At 38.3% G+C, this 22,572-nt stretch overlaps 1 protein-coding gene across 12 annotated transcripts in view; it reads left to right on the top strand.

Moving 5' to 3' along the window:
• The window catches only part of DNAH7 (dynein axonemal heavy chain 7), a 270,100-nt gene that overhangs the window by 58,734 nt on the left and 188,794 nt on the right, over window positions 1-22,572 (top strand). For 11 of the 12 annotated variants that reach the window (XR_012154342.1, XM_073306229.1, XM_073306228.1 and 8 more), the window contains 5 exons: window positions 358-1,043; window positions 7,431-7,617; window positions 14,814-15,007; window positions 16,311-16,509; window positions 21,745-21,885. Coding sequence is in view for 11 of the 12 variants with exons in the window: in XM_073306229.1 (XP_073162330.1) it covers window positions 358-1,043; window positions 7,431-7,617; window positions 14,814-15,007; window positions 16,311-16,509; window positions 21,745-21,885 (1,407 nt within the window). In the remaining variant the exon portion in view is untranslated. The remainder of the gene's footprint in view (window positions 1-357; window positions 1,044-7,430; window positions 7,618-14,813; window positions 15,008-16,310; window positions 16,510-21,744; window positions 21,886-22,572) is intronic. The other variant, XM_073306230.1, reaches the window with a different exon arrangement.

Below are 22,572 nucleotides of genomic sequence, written 5' to 3'. Positions count from 1 at the left end.
GATACTTGATTCTGGAACTTGCTCACTCTTTAGTCTTGCATCCGAGTGTGAATTTGTTGACCTTAAGAGCATGCTTCAATGCTCATCTATTTTTGTGAACCACTGATGGTGATGGGTTGAGAGAGGTGATTAAGGGTGGTTGTTTGTTAATTTATACTGTGATTTTATTTATATAGATAGGCATGTCCTCGTATTTTAGATTTTTTAAAAAATCTTTGCTTCTGTATCATCTTTAAATCTTTGTAATATACAGTTAGATGTTTTCTATTAATATATATGTATACATATTAATGTATAAATGGTTTGTGGGTGTGGACAAATTGTTCTGTATTTCATACCTCACTTTTGCCTCTACAGATTGATCAGTTTAATGCAGAAGAAGAGGCCTTTGGATGGATAGCTTCTCAGTACCCTCAGCGTAAGAAAATCCAAGACACTCTTAACCCATATCTTCGTCTCTATGATATGACTGTAGAGTTCACTACCAAACACAGAAACTGGATGGAGGGATTATTCACAAAGGTGAATCCAGACCAAGTAGAGATAGATGTAGGAAACTATTGGCGTGGACTATATAAACTAGAAAAAACCTTCCATGATTCCCCAAATGCATTATCAGTGACAACAAAGATTAAAGCAAAAGTGGAAGAATTCAAAGAACATCTTCCTCTAATCCAGGTGATTTGTAACCCTGGTTTGCAAGAACGACACTGGGAGGCCATGTCAGAAATTGTTGGGTTTTCACTGAATCCTTCAGAAGACTCAACTGTCTCTTCATATATTAATATGCAACTTGATCCATACTTGGATAAATTTGAGGCTATCAGTGAAGCAGCCAGCAAAGAACATTCACTTGAAAAGGCCATGATGAAAATGATATCTGAATGGGATACAATGGAATTTATCCTCCTTTCTTATAGAGAAACTGGAACCTATATTTTGTCATCAGTGGATGATATTCAGATGTTATTGGATGACCACATTGTCAAAACACAAACCATGAGAGGATCTCCATTCATTAAGCCTTATGAAAAAAAAATAAGGTAAAATGTTTTTACTAATAGAAAGCAACAGTGACTTTAACACGTCAAAATGAGTTATTCTCATTAACCTAAAGATATGATTGGAATAGTATGTTTGTGTGTTTTGGTAATCCACCCTAATAAGGGTGGTAATCTCATTTTAAAAGGGCTAAAACCATTTACTGGTACCAGTATTTAATTCCACATAACTGGTTTTTACTTTTAATTAAAAGTGAGGGAACTGCTTAACCACTTGATAGCTGGTGGATGCTTTTAGTATGTTCATTTAGGCTGCACATGCTGTGCTGCCAAATGTACAAGATGCAGCCTAGCATTCCATTTATTTCAACAGAGTAAGGCTTGTCTACACTTACCGGGGGATCGACGCACGGTGATTGATGCATTGGTGGTCGATTTAGCGGGTCTAGTAAAGACCCGCTAAATTGACTGCAGATCGCTCTCCTGTCAACTCCTGTACTCCACCTGAATGAGAAGCACAAGGGGAGTTGACAGGAGATGCTCTCCTGTCGACATAGCATAGTGTGGACCCTGCGGTAAGTAGATCTAAGTACACTGACTTCAGCTACGTTATTCACGTAGCTGAAGTTGCACAACTTAGATCGATCTCCCTCTGCAGTGTAGACAAGCCCTAATAATAAATAATGGCTGCATAATTGGGAAAGTAGTGGGCCAATGGGAAAAGTGTTATCTTTACCTAAATTGCAATGTTTCTGAATATTAAATAAATTGGAGTCAGTAAACTCAACGTAAAGGGAATGAAGAAAATGAAAAACCAAAACAAGTACAAAATTATTTACACTCTCGCCTTGGTATTTTCCCTAATTCCTACCCAGTTTCCTCAGTAAATAATTTGCTCTGTTCTTAAAGCCAGCAGGCTTAGACACATTGGAAAAAACATGAAAATCTTACATTTACAATGATATATGTAAATAAAATATTTGAAACTTAAATTGAATCTTCTAATCTTTGAGCATCCTTACTTGATATTGAATTGAAAAATATTGTTTGAGTTGACTCATTCAACAAATACATATAATGTCAAATATTCATCATGGAATTCCTGATTTATTGTAGTATAATGGTTGTTCTCTCTTAATGTAAAAAAAAATGAAAATTTCCACTGAAATATATTAAACAATAATTATTTATAATTACATATATCATAAAGTACATATAGTATTGGTCCTAAGAATTACCCAGAATGCTGCAGCTGTGTTGGAGATTGGGGCAGGGCAAGACAAACAGTGGCTCATGCAATTTGCGACTGGAAATTACATAGTATTAATGAATACCTTGTTCAAGCACAAACTGTGAAGGCAAAGGACTTTTATATTGCTGGTTTTGCAGACTTGGAACCAGATCAACTTCATCATGGTCTTGAAGAGATGGTGTTCTGGTGTGATGGGGATTCAGTCCTTCAAGAAGGCTGACCTATTTAATCATAACCTAGTTATACCCAACATGAAGACCAAACTGTGAAGCAAGAAATAACTAGCAAGTACCCTCAGAGTCTGCTATAATGTCGACAAATAGAAAATCTGTGAAACACAAATGGAATTTAGGAAGATGCTTGCAGCTTTTGTTCAAACTGCTGACCTCTGCATAGGTAGTGTAGATCAGACAGAGCACAACATCTTCTGCCTTATAGACTGTGAATAAACTCCTGGGGAAACAGATCCTACAAAGAACCCTAGGATCACGGAGATAATTATTGAGTTGTGTGGTCAATGAAGGAAGCTAAGAGCACAAAAGAAGATGGATGAAACTGCAAGAGAGCAATATTCCTGTACAATGCAAGAGATCGATGCACTGATTAAAGTGGCAAAAGAAGAGTGACTTGAACGACAGTGCATAGATATACAGAACTCTTTTGCGGCAAATGCCAGTAGGAAGGCCTACCAAACCATCAAGACTCTTTTAAAAGATTTATAATGTTTCACCCAGCACTTGTGGCAGGTATTGCTGAGAACTATACAAAGCAACAAATGAATTCTAAGCTGAAAGTGTAAGAGGCAGAGGAAATCTACTGGAGAAGTTGACTTATCCCTATTGAAGAAGTTGAGGATGCGGTGCGAACACTGAAACACTGCAAACACTGAGAAACAATAGTCACTAGAGTGGATAACATAGAGGAATTAATTAAAAGAGAGGCACTCATCTGGGTGTATCATAAGCTTGCCAATGTGATTTCAGCATCTGGAAGATGGTCCAAGACTTGGACACAGTCACTGATGGTTTTTATTGCTAAAAAGGGGGTCCCAGCTGTTTGTGGAAATTGCTGCACAATCTCATTATTGACACACCTAGAAAATACTTCTGCGCATCATCCTGTAGAGAATTGCACCCAAGGTAGAGAATTTTCTGGCTGAAGAACAAGCCAGGTTTAGACCAAAAGAGATACAGTGGAGCAAATATTCAATCTTCATGTGCTATCTGAGAAAGTGCTGGAGAATGATGGGAAGGTGGTCCATGTCTTTGTGGATTTAGTTAAAGCATTTGACAGCATATGGCACAAATCTCTTTGAGCAATCCTGTGGCTGGTGGGACTTGGTGAAAATGTACAAAGTCTGATACAAAAATCTCTATGGAAGCATGATGGCTTTGTTTTTTGTGGGGCATGTGCAAAGTAATTGGTTTGCCTTGAGGATAGTTGTTAGCCAGAGCTGCTTTGTTATCACCAACCCTCTTCAGTTGTCATCTTGAAGAAATCTTAAGAAGAGCCACTGATGAAAACCTTCAGAACGGTGTCCCATCCATGGACAAAAAATTAGTCATTTTTATTTCACTGATGATAGTGACCAGATTGGCTCATTGCAAGAAGAGGTGCAAAAACTGCTAGAAAGAGTAGTGGTGGGAGTAGACAAATTAGGTCTAAAGGTATCACGCAAAAAGACACAGACAGTGGTGATATCTCTTTTGAAGAGGTGAAGATATTCCCCCCCAAATCTTGAGGAGGCATTGGAGTGTGTTGAGCACTTCAAATACCTGGGTAGTATGATTACAAGGGACATAAAACATCACTTAGAGATCTGACATAGAATTAGATTAGCAGCTGCTGGTCTGGAGACACTCAGACATTTGGAGAAGCAAAGGTGTTACCACAAAGTGTAAAATGAAATTGCTGAAGTTTCTTGTCTTCAGCATCTTGCTATATGCAGATGAGACATAGACATGAAGGAAACGGGAAGTTAAGAAGCTTTCTACCTTCAAATTGAAATGCTACAAGTGATTGCTGCACATTAGGTATATTTCACACTTGACTAATGAGGAGGCAATCATTTAAATTTACAGCATAACCAGAATGATATCTGGTATCATCAAGACAATCAGATGAGGATAACTTGAGTTTGAGGGACATATGGGTTGGATGAGTGGAGGAAGATTGCCAAAGCAAGCTTTTATGGTTCCAGATGCAGGGAATGCCGGCAACAAGTATTTTGATGATGTGGCTGACTGGATAGCATGTACAGAAAGGTGCGTTTCTCAAGGCTCTGAAGACCGTGAACTGTGTAGAAAGAACAATGACGTGTGCTGGCCAATGACGCATGTGTGTTGTGTTTACTGTTTATTGTGATGTGTTTCTGTGGTGCTTTCAACGGTGAAAGAAATGTCCGTACATACAGTAAAACATTGTAATTCCATCTCATGGTGTTGATGACATTGACAAGGTTTATAATAGTGTAGTGTAGGCTTTAAGATCTGTGAGACCTGTGTAACCCCACATAAAGCCCCCTTTTCCAAGAATACAGGAAAACATTTATAACTCTGGCTCACTTGTCAGAGCACAATCCCAGATTCCTTCCTGCAGTTCTGTCTGATGTTGGTGGCAGCAAACTGTGATAGATTGAATTCTTTAACTGCTCTCCCTGATTCCTTACTTGCAAAATTGCATTTTTGTCTCCACCTTCTGTATGGAGAAGTTACCGGAGTAGGTGAAATAGGAGGTTGTCACAGCCTTTGGAGGGTGGAGAGGTCAGATGCAGGCAGAAAGCTGCCAGTGGTATAGGATGAAATAAGAAACTAGATGTGGTCCACTTATGTCATTTCACATAGGGTCCCACAAAATATAGGGCAGGGTATTAATACCATTTTGTGTAATTAGAGTTGGTTGGAAATTTTTTGTCAAAACAGTTTGCCATCGCAAAATACAGTTGTGAGAAAAAGGATTTTTGTGTATGAAATTATACTGATTTGGATGAAAGTTCCCATGAAAACAAATATTTTATAAACAAATTTGTGGTTGAAAATTTAGTTTTGGGGAAAAATTCAAACTTTATTTCAAAACATTTTTTCCAATTTTTTAAATTTGTTTTTATTTATATTTATGTTTGCATTATTTCATGAGATGTCAGTAGTAGTAGTGTATAATCTGACATGTTATGTCAAGTCATCATATGATATGAAATTGTCAACATATTTTACTCTTACATTTTATTTTTTTTTAAACATCAAGGACCACTGCTATTTAGTACAGACTGACATCTTTTGTGTTAGTGGCAAACTGTTTAATTACAACACAACCAGGAGACATTTTGATCTAGAAAATAAGGCAAGATATTTTAATCTGTACTAAGTAACAGCTGCTCTTAATGTATTTTTAAAAACTAAACTAAAATAATATTTTGGCTCTTATATCAATATGACATGATATGAACTGTCATATTATATACTACTACTACAGGCATCATGAAATAATGTAAATATAATAACAAAATAAATTTAAAAACCATTTCATTTAAGAACAAAATATCAAATTTTGTCTACAATAAAATTTTGGAAACACATTTTTTAAATTTCCATTTTGTGGAAAATTTTGATACTATTTTGCTTTTGTTTTGATTTGGAATGAAAACAAAGTTTGAAAAGTCAGAATTTCCCACAAAATGGAAATTTTGAGTTTTGACCAGCCCTAGTAGTAATATTACCTTCTATGGCATTGGTGAGAACAGTACTGAAATTTTGTACCCAATTTTGGTTTCAGCACTTTAAGAAGAATGTTGAAAAATTGGGAAGAGTTCAGAGAAGAGCTAAAAGAATAACCTGTGGTCTGGAAAACGTGCTATATAATGAGAGACTAAAAGAGCTCAAATCCTTTTAGTTTATCAGAGAGAAAATTTAAAAAGAATTTAACTGTGGTCAATATGTGTACAAAGGGAGAAGATATCTAATATTAGAGGTCTCATTAGCAGACAAAGGCATGCAACATTCAGTGACTGAAAATTTAAGTCAACAAAGTTCAAATTAGAAATAAAATACAAATTTTTAACAGTGAGGATAATTAACTATTGGAACAGATTACCAAAGGATGTAGTAAATTCTCCGACACTTGAAGTCTTTTAATGAAAACTTTTAATGTCTTTCTAAAAGAAACTATCTAGTTCAACCACAAGTTGCAGGGTTAGATGCAGAAATCATTATTTGAAATTTTGTGGCCTATGTAATGAAAACTAGGTGAACAGAATGTTCCTATGTAACCTCTTAAAATCTATGAGATCTATGAATTCCCATAGCTTTGCTATGTGCGTGGTTCCAATGAAGTCAAAAGAGCAGAGGCTCCAGATCATGCCCAAAATATTCTGTACATAGGTTAAGGCTGTTTTTCCATAATAGGGTTTCAGTGACATTACCAGAATTTGAGTTTTCACTCTCTAATGATTTATGATATTGACAGAAAAACACTTTTGGTGGACTTGCAGACTATGTGCAGTTGTGTGTGTGTTGGGGGGTACATTATTCCTTAATTTTTCCTTATTGTAAATATAATAGCACATACTTAAACTGTGAGTTCTGTTCACTGTAACATTCCTGAAAGTACATAGATCCTCATTCAGGGTCTGATCCAAAACTCACTCAGATCAATAGAAATATTCCAATGGATTTCAATGGCTTTGGATCAAGTCCTTATTTAGAAGCCAAACTACACCAGTTGAGTTATTTCAGTTTCATCAGTTTTTGGGCCTTGTTTAGGACCCATGTCACAAATAATTAATTGTTGGAAACTGTAGTTCAATATTTATATACCCATTTTGACCAAAGATGCCATCCTTCATTTAAGAATTGCATATATTTCTTGCTTATAAGAGCATACTCCCCAGTCTGCCTGCAAAGGCATTGTATGGGAAGTGAGGAATAAGGATCCGTGTTAAAAAAAAGCTATTGTACTTTTGGAGAACAGTCACCATAATTTATCCTTAATATGAAGAAAAACTTATAATGTTGGCAAGTACTTAATAAATTGAAGTTACTATTTATGTTGTCCAGTTTTGGTCCTTAGTGATTGTAATTTGTATGTGTCTTGTAAAAAAAGTCTTAAAACTTAACATTCTAAGTAAAACGATTTACTGTTAGTATTAATACAATCGATGAACCAATGCTTTCTGTTTATAGGGAATGGGAAGGAAAGCTGTTGTTGGTACAGGAAATCCTGGATGAATGGCTGAAGGTTCAAGCTACTTGGCTGTATTTGGAGCCAATTTTCAGCTCTCCTGATATTATGGCTCAGATGCCCGAGGAAAGTAGGCGATTCACCGCTGTGGATAAAACCTGGAAAGATCTAATGAAATCTGCCTTGCAGGTAATGACAACTCTCTTAAGAAAAAGTGGGTGTGTTTGTAGTATGTATCAGAAAATTGCTTCTGGCAAGATAAAAATGTGTTCTGTATATTTCATACTAACTCTTTTCCTGATTCTTTATTTTTTTTTGTTAATGTTGGTTGTCAAACCTGTTTCAGCTACCTAGAAGGACAGTATATCGACAAGTAAAATTAAACAATTTAAACACTATGTAAAGCAAAATAATATAAAAACAATTCACTTCTTTCAGCACTAAAGACTGACTGCTATAACATTCCTAAGTGTATACTGAAACTGTGCATTTTAAACTGTGCATTGCTCATTTTAAAGGGTTTTATCTAATCATATAATGAACAGGAGCAATATCTCTATTTCTAAAACCCAGATGATAACCCTGCATCAAATATTCTATCTTAGCCGCCCTGTAGCTCAAGAAGGAAATACATGCTTTACGAACTTGGTACCTCAGGGAAATAACCGGTTAACTATCAGGAAATAAATAATAAATTAAAAGAGAAATCTATATTCAGCCTTAATGATTTCCGTGATATGGGGACATTGCCAATGCTTGTTTTCCACCTGACTGTGTCACAAATTCGTTGTATTGTCAAATCTTTTAAAGATATATGAATATCCATTTCTTTCCATTAAAATTGTGCTCACTGTGAAATTACTGCTTGGAGGTAAAAGTGTGAAGTTCCATTTTTACATGGTCAAAACCTTTGTGTATCTTCTTGAGACTCATTGTATAATCAGGATAAATGTTAACATATATGTATCATGGTCTAAAAAGTATTTTGATTTGGGCTTTTTTCAGGATATATATATATCCTGAAAAAAGCCCAAATATATATCATGTAGGGATGCACAAACGCCAATGATTGTTTTCTGAGCAACAGGTTGGGAGGAGCATTTGCAGTATAATGTACAAAATGAGGCATTTTCTGAGTTTCCTAGCAATTCTATTTGGGATATATTTCTCTTTTCTGAATTGGCAGTCATGCAGCTTCTGAAGTTATTCCCAATATGAACAGTGTTCAGAATATTAGCACCCTTACACATTTTCATCAGGATCTCACATGCTGCCATCTTTTAATTAAATTTAACGTGTGTTATATTGATAAGGTATACAATGATAACAAAGTAAAAAAATAGAGTATCTAGAGAGATGGGCGGGGGGTTGAGGTAATATCTTTATTGGACCAACTTCTGTTGGTAAGCTTTTAAGCTTACCCAAAGCTCTTCTTCAGGTCTTGGAAATATAATATGGACCAGATTGTTTAGCATAAGAAGTTAACACATTTCAAGGGAACATTCAAAGTGAAGTGATGGGTTAACACCCCTCATTTCACCCCCAAGACTGAAGTGATGGGACAAACTGGACAAATGGTCTAAAGTAAATAGGATGAAATTCAATAAGGACGAACTCAAAGTTCTCCTTAGGAAGGAACAATCAGTTGTACACATACAAAATGGGAAATGACTGCCTAGGAAGGAGTACTGCGGATCATAGTGGATCACAAGCTAAATATGAGTCAACAGTGTAACACTCTTGCAAAAAAAGAAAATATCATTCTAAGATGTAATAGCAGGAGTGTTGTTAGCAAGACATGAGAAATAATCCTTCCGCTCTACTCCACACTGATTAGGCCTCAACTGGAGTATTGTGTCCAGTTCTGGGAGCCACATTTCAGGAAAGATGTGGACAAATTGGAGAGAGTCCAGAGGAGAGCACCAAAAATGATTAAAGGTCTAGAAAACATGACCTATGAGTGATTGAAAAAATTAGGTTTGTTTACTCTGGAGATGAGAAGACTGAGAGGGGACATGATAACAGTTTTCAAATACATAAAAGGTTGTTACAAGAATGAGGGAGGTAAATTGTTCTTCTTAACCTCTGAGGATAGGACAAGAAGCAATGGGTTTAAATGGTAGCAAGTGTGGTTTAGGTTGGACATTAGGAAAAACTTTCCTAACTGCCAGGGTGGTTAAGCACTAGAATAAATTGCCTAGGGAGGTTGTGGAATCATAGAATTAGAGAGCTAGAAGGGACCTCAAGAGGTCATCTAGTCCAGTCCCCTGCACTCGTGGCAGGACTAAGTATTATCTAGACCATTCCTGACAGGTGTTTGTCTAACCTGCTTTTAAAAATCCAATCTTAAAAGTCCCTTGCAGTCCTATAGTTCTATTAGACAAATGCCTGTCAGGGATGGTCTAGATAATACTTAGTCCTGCCTTGAGTGCAGAGGACTGGACTAGATGACCTTTTGAGGTTCCTTCCAGTCCTGTAATTCTATGGGAAATTACTATTTTGATGATATATGGAATTTCTAGTTCTAAGGTGGGAACCAAATATAAATAACTAATGGAATGCAATATATTTTGCAATGACAAAAATCAGACTCATCCATTTATATTTAGTATATTTTTCAGAGCATTGTGATAACCCATTGTACCACGTGATATTCAAATCTTTCTGAAGTTTCATAATCATTAAACAGAAAGGAATATTTTCCCAGAAGATGGCACTCTGTGTCCAGAAATATAGTGTCGTTATTTTATGGTTTAGAAGAAGGTACTTCCACGATGAATATGAATGTTTCTTCTTAAATCACAATACTAAACTTGACTGTGCTCCTTGCTTTTTTGCCTTTAGATGCCATTGTGTTATACAATTGATGTGAGAGGCAATACAACTATTTTTTTATTTGCCTCACTTTTCATCACAAACTTGAATAATCATAGATTAGGCATGTTTAACATATCTTTTTTGAAGCAAGACATATGAGAATGAAATTACTTTGTGATTTAATTTCTACTTTTCGTAAATTAAATAACTAGAAAAGAGGAGTGTTAAATTTTTGTGGGGAAGAAATTCAAGATTGTGCTAAAACATCTGAGACAAAAGTCTATGGTAGATTAAAAGTAAGGCTCTGTGTTTGTCATGGAGGTCACAGAAGTCACAGATTCCGTGACTTCTGCGGCAGCACCGTGTGGCTGGCCTAGGAGCCGCCTGAGCAGCTCGGGCAGCCCCCAGTCAGTCGCACTGCATGCTGCTGGGGCAGTCTCGGGACATCCTGCCCCCCAGCAGCAGGAGTTTGTGTGTGTGGGGGGCTCAGGGTTTGGGGTTGGGGCCGCTGTTTACCTGCAGTGGGGGACTCCTCTCTCCTAGCTCCTCATGCTGCCTCTGCTGGCAGCCAGGCACTGCCCCCACAGCTCCCATTGACTGTGGTTCCCAGCCAATGGGAGCTGCAGAACTAGGGCTTGGGGCGGAGCAGAGGCAGCATGTGGAGCTAGGGAGTTGGGGTCGCAACTTCCCAGGAGCTGGGTAGGGGACTTGCCCCAGCCCCACCAACCCCCCCACACTCGTGTGCCCCATGGGCTGTGACTCCCCCCAGCACCTGCGCCCCCCTCCCCAGCACCCGTGGTACTTTCTCAGGCCGTGCCTCCCTCCCCAGCACCTGCGAAGCCCCCCTGGGGCCGTGACTCTCCCCCAAGCACCCGCGCCCCCCTCCCCAGAACCCACAGTGCCACACCCCCTCCCCTGCACTGTGGTGTCCCCCCGGCCCGTGACTCTCCCCCCAAGCACCCACACCCCTCTCTCCAGCACCAGTGGTGCTTCCCTAGGGCTGTGCCCAGCTCCCCAGCACCTGCAGCGCCCCCCTCCCCAGTTTTAGTCAGGGGTATTTTTAGTAAACGTCATGGACAGGTCATAGGCCTGTGAATTTTTGTTTATGTGACCTGTCCATGACGTTTACTAAAAATACCCATGACTAAAATGTAGTCTTAATTAAAAGTAATTTATAGGAACTACAGTTGTTGGCATATGATTATTGTAACAGGTCTCTTTATGTACACTTAGTTTAGCTGAACCACTATGTTTGTGATACAGTTTCTTTTCCTGCAAATGATCAAACAAGTGATACTGATGTTTTGAATGTGTAAGAACAATGGCATTCTCATTTATTCTTGATCATTCCCCGGAACTGTAGATAGGAAACCCATGTTGAAAATTGAAATGTTTATTTTTGTCTTACCTCTTTTTCACATATGAAAAGAATCTAAACATAACCAGGGAAGATCTCCCTTCTCACATTTGGCAACATTCAGTTTTCAATTGCAAGATCAATTGTACTCAGAAAAATTGCTGATGATTACATACTAAGAAAGGAAACCAAAGACTTTGTTCTTTGACAGTTTTATAGAGTGTACTTAAATATGCACTTTTAAATGCTGTCTTATAAAACCAATTATTAGCTGTGTCTGAATTTTGACAGCTCAATTTATCTTTATATGGTTGAAAAGCATGAATAGTTATTTAATTCAGATTGTGTTCTGGTTTGATATAATTAAAGGTGCAAATAACAGAATGCCAAGTAATTTCAGGTATTTTTTGTTTTTGTTTTTTTGCTCATGTAAAGTATACTTCATTTACAGGGGAACATTATAATCAGGTATTAGGCATATGTGCTTTCTAACAAAATCAACTACATAACCAACTAAAAAAAGGAGGACTTGTGGCACCTTAGAGATCGTTTCTAAGGTGCCACAAGTCCTCCTTTTCTTTTTGCGGATACAGACTAACACGGCTGCTACTCTGAAACCTATAACCAACTAATTCGGTGTTTCATAGGTAGGTAGACTGCAAGTACTCAAATATCTGGTCAAAATAATTGCTAACTGGAATGGGATAATTTTAATGCTTTTTATTTAGATTTTTAATTTGCTTTTAAAGACTGGTATTTGGTGAGTATTATTTTGGCTTATACATTGACCATAAGACCTATTAAAAGATAGATCTTGATGCACAAGCAACTTCACATTCTTTGCAATTAGTATAACATTCATTAGAACTAACAAGTCTGCAAAACCTCTCATTTTCTTTCATTTATGGTAAATTAGATAACTCAGATAATTACAGTAGCTCTGCTAAGCATTTGAATTAATTTTGTTTGCTGAAATTCTGGATTAATTTAGAAAGGGCTCGATAAAATTCCTGACATGAATTATTTTATCTTCTATACAGAACAAAAATATAATAAGAAATTCAGTTCATGTTCAGCAGTGACTCTTGCTACACATTACAGAATGTGAAATAACCCTATAATATTTCTCTTTGTTTTATATTTTAAAAAGCAACAGCACCCTTTAATATTTAGTAATGGGTGATCAAGTCTGGTATTCTAACTCTGACATTTAACCATATTGACCCTTCATAGGTAGGAAAACACCTGCCACCCATAACTTCCCCATCTCAGTATTTCTGACAGAGTGTACGTAATGTTTTACACAAGGGATAAAAGGAATTCTGATCTATGCAGAAATCTATTGATGCTGTAAACCACGAGATTTGATTACCCTCTTAGAAAGGGTGTGATGGGATCCCCAGGGTGCAACCTGGACTGTGGAACCGCTGAATCCTCTGTCCCACCAGCCCGGGATATCCCTCTCACACTGTGATGCTGTTGTCAAGCTATGATAGGCACTGCACTTACACAGACATCCACAGGCAGGGACACACCCAACTGTGTTACCTGAATGCTCTCCGAGCCACTCATGAACCAACAATAGAGGCTCCAGCCAATCTTCCCAGCTCCCTAGCCTTGCAACCCAGAATTTTACTGTCTTGCACTGGCCAGAAGGCTGGCCAGTATAAGTTCAGTATCCAGTTCACCATTTACTCAATATGGAATGGACACACACTAGCCTTTGTAAACTGAGCTGAGATTTCCCAAGCACTTCAGCCAAAACGCACTGTTTTAGGTAAAATATAAAACAGATTTATTAACTATAGAAAGATGGATTATAAGTAGCAAGCATAGGGATCAAAGTTGGTTACTTAAAAAATAAAAATAAATTCGTTCTACAAACTAAATAAGATTTGAATCAAGCAGTGTCTTACCCTGACAGATGGTACAAGCAGGTTACAGATCCTCAATACATAGACTGGGACTCTTTTCCAGCATGGGACCACCCTTCTCCAGTTTAAAGTTTTTGTCCTTCAGACATTCTTCCAGGTGTTGCGTTGAAAGTGGAGAGAGGCCAAGTGATGATGTCATTTCCCCTCTTTTATATTCTCTTCCAGCTTGCTGGACAGATCTTTGCTGGGATGTGGGGATCAGGCAGTCCTCATTGGTCAAACAGTCTCTCTTGCATACTTGCTCTCTTTGAGACGTGTCTGGGATGGGAGCGTGGATTCCCTTTAATGGTCCATCAGCACATTTGGCTGGTACTTTGTTGCAAGTTTGGCTGTGAGCATCTCTCAACCTCACAACATATTTCAGTAACACACATAGCAATGCTTCATAACTTCACAAACAATGATAGTACATACAATCCAATAGGACAGTGTTTCCCAAACTTGGGACGCTGCTTGTTCAGGGAAAGCCCCTGCCAGGCCAGGCTGGGCCAGTTTGTTTACCTGCCGCGTCCGCAGGTTCGGCCAATTGCAGCTCCCACTGGCTGCGGTTCGCCACCGCACGCCAATGGGGGCTGCAGGAAGTGGCGCGGGCCGAGGGACATACCGGCCGCCGCTTCCCGCAGCCCCCATTGGCCGGGCACAGCAATATTCAACAGATCAAGACTTTTAAAATGATACCTCACAAGATATACTTTGTACAAAACAAATAATCATATCACCAGGGTGAATATGGGGGTTCCAGGATGTGACTTTGTCTTACAGAGTGTCACAAAGTGTAATGATCTACGTTGTAGTTGATCATAAAATTATCCAGAGGCTTTCCTTAAAAAAATCTATCTAACGGCATCTGTTTGATTTTCTATGTTAGTGAATTATATAGGCTGACTACAGATTATGGGCCAGATCCCCAGCTGGTGTGAATATATGTAGCTGCATTGAAGTCAATGAAACTATGGAGCTGTAGATCAGTTTAGGACTGGATCCTATGTTTTGGATTGTATTTTCATATAATAATTGTGGATGATTGAAAAATTTACTTTAATACCTTCTATTAACCCACCTTCTTCAAAAAATCAGATATTAAAGAAGATTAACATAAAACACTTAGAATAAAATATGCACTAGATAATGCTATGGGTTAAAGCAAAATTTCAAACAAAATAGAGAGTACTTCAAAGGTAACTTTGTTCCAGATTTTTCTTTCCATGTCAGAGTGGCAAAGTACTCAGTATGACATCAACCTTTTTTGAGTGGAATAATTTCATTTTGTTTTTCAGGACAGACATGTTCTGACAGTGGTGATGATAGACAAGATGTTGGAAAAGCTAAAAAAGTGCAATGAATTGCTGGAACTAATTCTTAAGGGACTTAATGAATACTTAGAAAAGAAGCGCCTTTTCTTCCCCAGATTTTTTTTCTTATCTAACGATGAACTCCTTGAGATTCTTTCAGAGACCAAAGATCCTACACGGTACAGTAATATTTGATATATGTGTGAGGCTCCTAATACATGCATCTTAAGGGTATGATCCTGTAGCTGCTCCATTCATAGAGCTCTCATTTTATTCACTGAGACTTATGCATCTCAAGTAACTACAAGTTACTTGAGTTATCAAGGAAGAATCCAAACCAAAAGTGGTTACTTTTAAAATATGTATTAATTAAATTCAGTATGTTTTGCCAAACTTGTCATCCTGGTTGCACACTAGAGCAATTCAGTAAAGTGAGAGTCAAGGTAGAGACTGAAAGCTAAGTTAGAAAAAGAGCATAGAATTCCTGCTGTTACCTATGGAGGACTGAGCTTGATGTAGAGACTGGGAAACCTGTGATGATTCTAAGCATTGGTGTTTTGGGTACAGTTCACCCCAATGCAAAGGTTTGCAAGTGCCCTCTGAACAGCTTAAACTGTATATTCATAATGGATTTCATACTTTGTAGGTTTACTGCCTCGTTCATGGCCAGATTGTGAAATTCTCACTTATACTAAATAGTATCTTACTCCACAAGTAGTTCCACTGAAGTCAGTAAAAATACTTGTTAAGTAAGGTGATACTCAGTTGTGGGTGAGAGCATTGGAGTTTGGCACTCAGTGTGCAGTGAGTGCACCAGAAGACTGTTCACTGAACAGTGAGGATAAAAATGAATGTTGAACAACTGACTTACTCACTCAGAAGTGTACATACTATGCAGTGAATGAGACAGAGGACTTTGTGGGACCAAAAAAAAAAAGGAAAGAAATATCCTATCATATAATGAAAGACTTTATTGTAATTTATATGCACAATAAAGCAGAGCAGAATTAAGGTTGCATCTAATCACTTCACTTGCAACTTGTTTGATTGCTTCACTTGCAGTGTTGTTTTAATGTATCTATTTGTATGGAATGTATAACTAAGTGAAAAAGGATTTTAGATCATATAGGAAGATTACCACTTACACCAGTTGTGCCTGAGCCTTAACAATGTTTGAATTGCTGAGGACCTGAACAATGTTTAATTTTTTTAAATTGCTCTTTAAAAACATTGTGTGTGTGTGTGTGTGTATGTAAATCTTTAAATGTACGTGTGTGTGTGTGTTTGTGTGTGTGTGTAACTTTTTGAACATTAGCAGATTAAAAATGTTTTTCTAAAGTAAACTCCTCAAAAATACCTTTAAGAAGTACATCCCTTTTTTCTTTTATAGTATTGGTGAAAAATAGTTTGGCTGAGCTTTAAAGTAAAGTTTGGTTATTTATGTAGTCTTAAATTCTGTATGTTTTGTTTTGTTTTCTGCAGGGTAAACCCTCACTTGAAAAAGTGTTTTGAAGGAATTGCAAGTGTAGAGTTTACTGAAGTTTTAGACATTACACATATAAAGAGTAGTGAAGGAGAGGTTGTGGAACTCATAGACACAATCTCAACATCTAAAGCTAGAGGTCAAGTTGAAAAGTGGCTCGTTGAGTTGGAGACAGCTATGTTAAATTCTATCCACAAGGTAATAAAATATATTCTGTTTTATTCTGTGTACAATAAAACATGACAAAGCAGTCTGTACCATTACCGATACATTCCTGATGGAACAATCAAGCAAGGTAATCCAGTGTAGAAATGGCATTGTGTGTTACAAAGTTACACAAAATTGTACAAAATTACTATATTCACTTGGCCCCAATTCATGAAAGCACTTAGGAGTGTGCTTTGAAGTCAGTGGGACTTAACCATATTCTTACAGTTAAACATGTACTTAATTATGTACTTAAACATGTACTTTGCTGAAATATGGCATTTAAGCACAACATAGTGGCAATTTTGTTTTGACCTGGACTGGTGGTTCTACCGGGAGTGCTCTGAAATACTGGTATGACATTTCCTGCCTCTAATTCCCAGACCTATAGATGCTAAGGGTATGTCTACATTGCAGTTAGACACCCGGGCCTGGCCCATGCCAGCTGAGGCAGGTTTGCAATGGCTTGGTCTCAGGGGTGTTTAATTGCGGTGTACACGTTTGGGGTTGGGCTCCCAGAGCCTGGGCTCCAGCCTGAGCCCAACATCTATATTGCAATTAAACAGCCCTGTGAGTCTGAGTCAGCTGACTCAGGCCAGCCATGGGTGTTTAACTGCAGTGTAGACACACCCTAAGTGTCTGGTGCTGGGCGATGCCGAACACTCTCAAATTCTTCAATCACCATGTTGCAGGACAGGGCCTTATTTGTAAAAGAATCTTAATAAAAGTATATGGTGAAGCTTTAAACAAGAATCTCTTCAATTCTGAAAGATTTTATAGTCTTAATTTTTCTTCTATTCATATTATGACTCTCTAAATATTGTAGGATAATACTGAGACTAGACAGGGTGATTAGTAAGCCACTTAGGATAGCTTGTACAACTTGTATTGGATAAAGATATTGTAAGTTATTAGCAGATTTTTTGTGCCTTAATTGTACGTATTGCTCTTTCTTTCATCCATACTTAATACTTCAGTGTCTGAATCTAGTTATTGTGAAAAGAGTCTTTCCAACAGTTAAAAATGAAGAGTAAAATGCTTTTTGATTCATTCAGAGACATCCAAAGTCTTAAAATAATGCAAACCCTGCTCAGATTTTGAATGAACAATTTCCATTCGGTTGTTCTGCTTTTTCATGTAAGAGGTGGAGAGGAAAGTGTCTTGGTTAAGACACTAGACTGGAAATCAGGAGATTCAGGTTCAATTAATTTCCTGTGTGACTTTGGTCATACGAGTCTTTCTGTGTCTCAGTTTCATCTGTAAAATGGTGATGATACATGATGGGATGTTCTGAAGGATTTATCATATTTAGATCAAATCATTGGTCCTTTTGGTCTGGTATTATAAGAACATAAGAATGGACATAATGGGTCCAAATAGCCCATTATCCTATCTTGCAACAGTGGCCAGTGCCAGATGCTTGCTTCAGAGAGAATGAACTGAACTGGGCAGTTATCGAGGGATCAGTCCCCTCTCATCCAGTCCCAGCTTCTGGCAGTGAAAGGTGTAGGGACACCCAGAGCGAGGGGTTGCACCCCTGACCATTTTGGCTAATAGCCACTGATGGATTTATCCTCCATGAACTTATCTAATTCTTTTTTTGAACCCAGTTATACTTTTGGCCTTCACAACATCCCCTGGCAACAAGTTCCACATGCTGACTATGCATTGTGTGAAGAAGTACTTCCTTATGTTTGTTATAAACCTGTTGCCTATAATTTCATTGGGTGACCCCCTGGTTGTGTACTTCTGGCGGTACCCAGTGCTTGATACTTCAGAGGAAGGCAAGATGAAACTTGCAAGTTGTTAGTGCACATAGCAAAGGGAGGTGAGGATTCCTTTTTTAAATATTCACAGCCATTCAGTGCATGCCCTAAAACATGAAATTTGATTCTTCCTATAATTATTTTGCTTGCATTTCTACTAATTTGTGTGGTCAGAATATTCTCCAACCTATTTAAGTGCAATCACATTAGTTGTCTCAGTGCTTCATGCTGCATTGAATTCCACAGGTTAATTATTATCCATGTAAATAGGTCTTTCCTTAATTCATTCTAAATTTACTATCCTTTAATTTTATTGAGCGTTCCTTGTTCTTGAAGTAGGTCTGACTGAATCCCAATGAAGATTAAATCAGTGATCCCCAAACTTTTTCCATAGCACCCTCCCTTACCTGTAATGGAACCTATCCACGGCTGTGAGAGAGGCTGGATCTGTGGTCGGGAGCTTGGAGCAGAACCACATTTGGGAGCGGGGCCCTTGGTCGGGGCTGGGCCAAGGCAGGGGCCAGGGGCTGGGGCTGCAACTAGGTTGTGGCCAGGAGTGGGCCTGGGAGCTGAGGCAGGGGTCAGGGGCTGAGGCCGGTGCCCAAGCTGGGGCTGGGGCTGGGGCTGGATCAGAGCTGGGGGCAAAGCGGGGTGGATGGTGCTCCCTCCCTGTGCCCTGTGGGGGCTGGCCTGGGCCCCACCACATCCCCTCGAATGTTCCTAAGGGGGTGCACCCCACAGTTTGGGGACCACTGGATTAAATGGAGAGACTGACAAGTTTTCATTAAGGTCTTGTTAATTAGGAATACCTCAGTAAAGACCTATTTTACTCTTCTTTTTTCCAGGCTAGATAATCCTGGTCTTTGCTATCTCTCATCATATGCAAATTCTGTCACATCTCCAACCGTCTTTGTTGCCTTTCTCTGGATCTTATCAATTTTTGCTATATTTTTCTTAATGTGAGGTTTAAAATTGTTTAAAATTGCACATTGTATTCCCAGCTGCAGTCTTACTGGTTGCTACAGAGTAGTTTCACTTTATTATGGTGCTCTGAAACAGATACAATTAAAAATAGTTTTAATGTATATTAATATAGAGAATGTATTACTCTAAATGAAAAATGCTAGCCATATTCTGTTGCAGATGAAAAAAACTATATATGTGTATGAATGCAATACATTCATTTTTTATGGAGAGAGATTCCTCCTTGGAGGGTCATAAGTTTATCTGCTGTTTTTAGTGCTAAATGATACATTTGGATCTCAGGATTGGGTAACAGAAGCTTGACGATTCCCTATTAATTCTTGGCCAGATTCTTCCCCAAAACTGAGCAGCACTGATAGGGAAGCAGACTTTCAGCCCTGATCTCTCCATTCCAATAGAGCAGGGGAAATCGCTCACCTCTGTGGCACCATCCTGCCTACAACAGATCTATGGAGAGTTCTCAGCTGGGTCAGGAATCTGTTGTGGAAAGAATGGGGCTGGAAGTGTGGACATAGTCTGTAACTCTGAGGCCCCTCGAGAATCTAGTGTAAAGTCAAGGCAGCTGGTTCTATTAACTTTTCACTACTCTCCCTCTGGCCTAGGAATTTTCCTTTGAAGGGGGTTCCAGAGGCAACGCAAGCTAAGGATTCCTTGGCAGCACAACTCTAATGGATCCCTGCAGTATGAGCACCATAGAGAGGGTAGGGAAGGTTATAGAGTCAGCACAAAAGCCCAGAGGATAAGTGTGGATGAACCTAGCCACCTGTGGATTCCTGAGATTCACAGGATTTGGCTGCAAAACTTCTTCCAAATCTGCAAGATTGCACCTTCACCCAAAATGGAACACTTAAAGAAAAATTCCACAAGTAGGAACCTTGCAAAGTTTTCTTCTTCCAGATCCCTATCTTATGGATATGCAGAAGGTGTCAATTACTTCAGTGTATTTGTGGAAGTTTGTATACATTGTTTTTTGTGATTTTGTTATTGACTTCTCCATTTGTGTAGATGATATACAAGTAACTATTGTATAAGATGAAAACCTGTTTTGAATGGCTGCACCCCACTTGGGGGATCTTGGAAGATAGATAATGTAGATCAGAATATCTTAACAAACCTCATCATTGTCTCAGTGGAAGAACACTGAGTGTGCTGTCTCCTCAAATATATAGATTGTTCTACTTTTTGATTATGTGCATGTGTACACCTGGGCACAGGATCAATTCTTAATACGGGATCTTATTATTGTTTTTTAAACAATTCTGTTATTCACTTCTAATTCACAAAGATTTCAGTTTGGGGTGCAGTATATGGTTAGTATGATGGACACATCTGTGTTCCCAACTTTTGTCTGTTACAGTCAGCATTCACATGAGAGAGTAAGAACTGCAGAAGATTTAGGATAAAATTAGTAATTCTCACACTGACTTTTCATTGTATAATTTAAATATAGTCATCTCAGAATCCCATCTAGCCATTCTTTTGCTTTATATTATTTTGAAATTCTCTTTGGTATCAACACATGATTTTTTTAAGGAAACTTAAAACTGAAAGTTTTAGGTCAGTTTTTCACTTACATTTAAATCTGTTAGTGGCTTGTTGGGGTTCTTTGAATGTCGAGCTTGGTTTTTACATTGACTTGAGTTCATATATTTTATTTAGATGAGCTAAATGTTAAGCTTGTCAAATCTATGGGCCAAATTCTGCCATTGGTTATGTGTTTAGTTTCTATTGATGTCACTGGGACTTTTACAACTACAAAACTAATAACAGACTTTAGCTCAAATGCTTCATCATTTACCATTGCATTTGCTCTAGATCACTTGCAGAATGCTAAAAAATGTAAAGATTTAATCAGTAAAGGGCCTCAGCTTTGCTTGTAAGTTTTGTTGATGGGGGAAAAAGCTATTGGCCTTGACTGTGATCTCCAGTGCAGCTACGTTGGATTCCTCTTGTGTAAATTAGAGGAGAATCAGGACCATTATTCCATTATTAGAAAAGAAGCTGACAGAGATAAGTCCAACTGAACCTCAACTTTGAACGTCTTCATTTTTTAGAATCGGGTTTGGGACTAAAATGTCCAGGCACAAATACCCCTTCAATTTTAGTTCTGTGTTGGATCTAAAATTGAAGGGGGAGGGGGCTATTTTCAGTTTTAGTTTGCAGTAAGAGCTATTTTTGCGAGATGTTTGGTTCCTGGTGGCAAAATCCAATGAGACTATCTAATGAAATTCCCACTATTAGGATCTTGGAAATTTTGTTGGATCAGTTGATTGTTTTCTTGAGGTTTCCACCATCATGGGCTGAAATTTTTCGAGAATTCTTGTAAGATTAATGTTATGGAACTGACTTGGACCTGAATCTCTGATTTGGCTCTGACTCTCAACACTAAAGCCTATCCTAAACTAATTCAAGATCTGAATGCTGTCTGTGTGTCTCAACTCTACACTATGTTTCTCCCCCTATCCCCCATGACTAGGTGATTGCAGAAGCAATTGAAGCCTATCCAAGAACTCTACGTATTAACTGGGTGAGGGACTGGCCTGGACAGACAGTTCTTTGTGTATCCCAGATTTTCTGGACTTCGGAGGTACAAAAATCTATTAGAAATGGCCAACAGGTAAACATTTGTTAAAGCTTATAAGAACAATTTAAGTTACTCTCACATAAAACTGGAGTAATACAGTGGTGAATTGGGTCCATGTTGTATAAACCAGTTGAGTTCAGAAATATTTGGATAGATATCCATTTGAGGAGTAATTATTATGTTTTGGAATATCCACTTGAAAGGTGTACCTGAATTTTTACCCTGGGAGAATATGAAGGAAATATTTCTTCTCTACTATATGTAAAGATGCTTCAGAATTCAATCTATATTGGAATGGAGATTCTTCAACAACTGAACATATATCTCAGTGACATGTATGTGCCAGATATGTGCCATCAATAGCTATTAGCCAAGATGATCAGGGATGCAATCCCATGCTCAGGATGACCCTAAATCTCTGACTGCCAAAAGCTGGGAGTGGAAGACAGGAGTGGATCACTCCAAATTTGCCTGGTACTGTACACTCACCCCAAAGCTCTGGTTTAGGCCACTGTCAGTGACAGGATACTAGGCAAGTTGGACTATGGTCTAACCAAGTACGGCAGCTCTCATGTTCTCTATGTTCTAGATTCTCAGGTGGTGTAAATTGGCATAGTTTTATGATCTGGCATTACTTGTCTCTAATTTAAAGTGTTTAGTACTTGTTCAAGCTACGCGGTGGGACCAGCAAAGTGGATCTGAACTACCCTCAACTTTGGG

This window comes from Lepidochelys kempii, chromosome 11 (assembly GCF_965140265.1).
Source record: "Lepidochelys kempii isolate rLepKem1 chromosome 11, rLepKem1.hap2, whole genome shotgun sequence".
NCBI classification, from domain to species: Eukaryota; Metazoa; Chordata; order Testudines; family Cheloniidae; genus Lepidochelys; species Lepidochelys kempii.
Note: the sequence above shows the minus strand (reverse complement) of the source record. Positions and strands in the feature narration are given on the sequence as shown.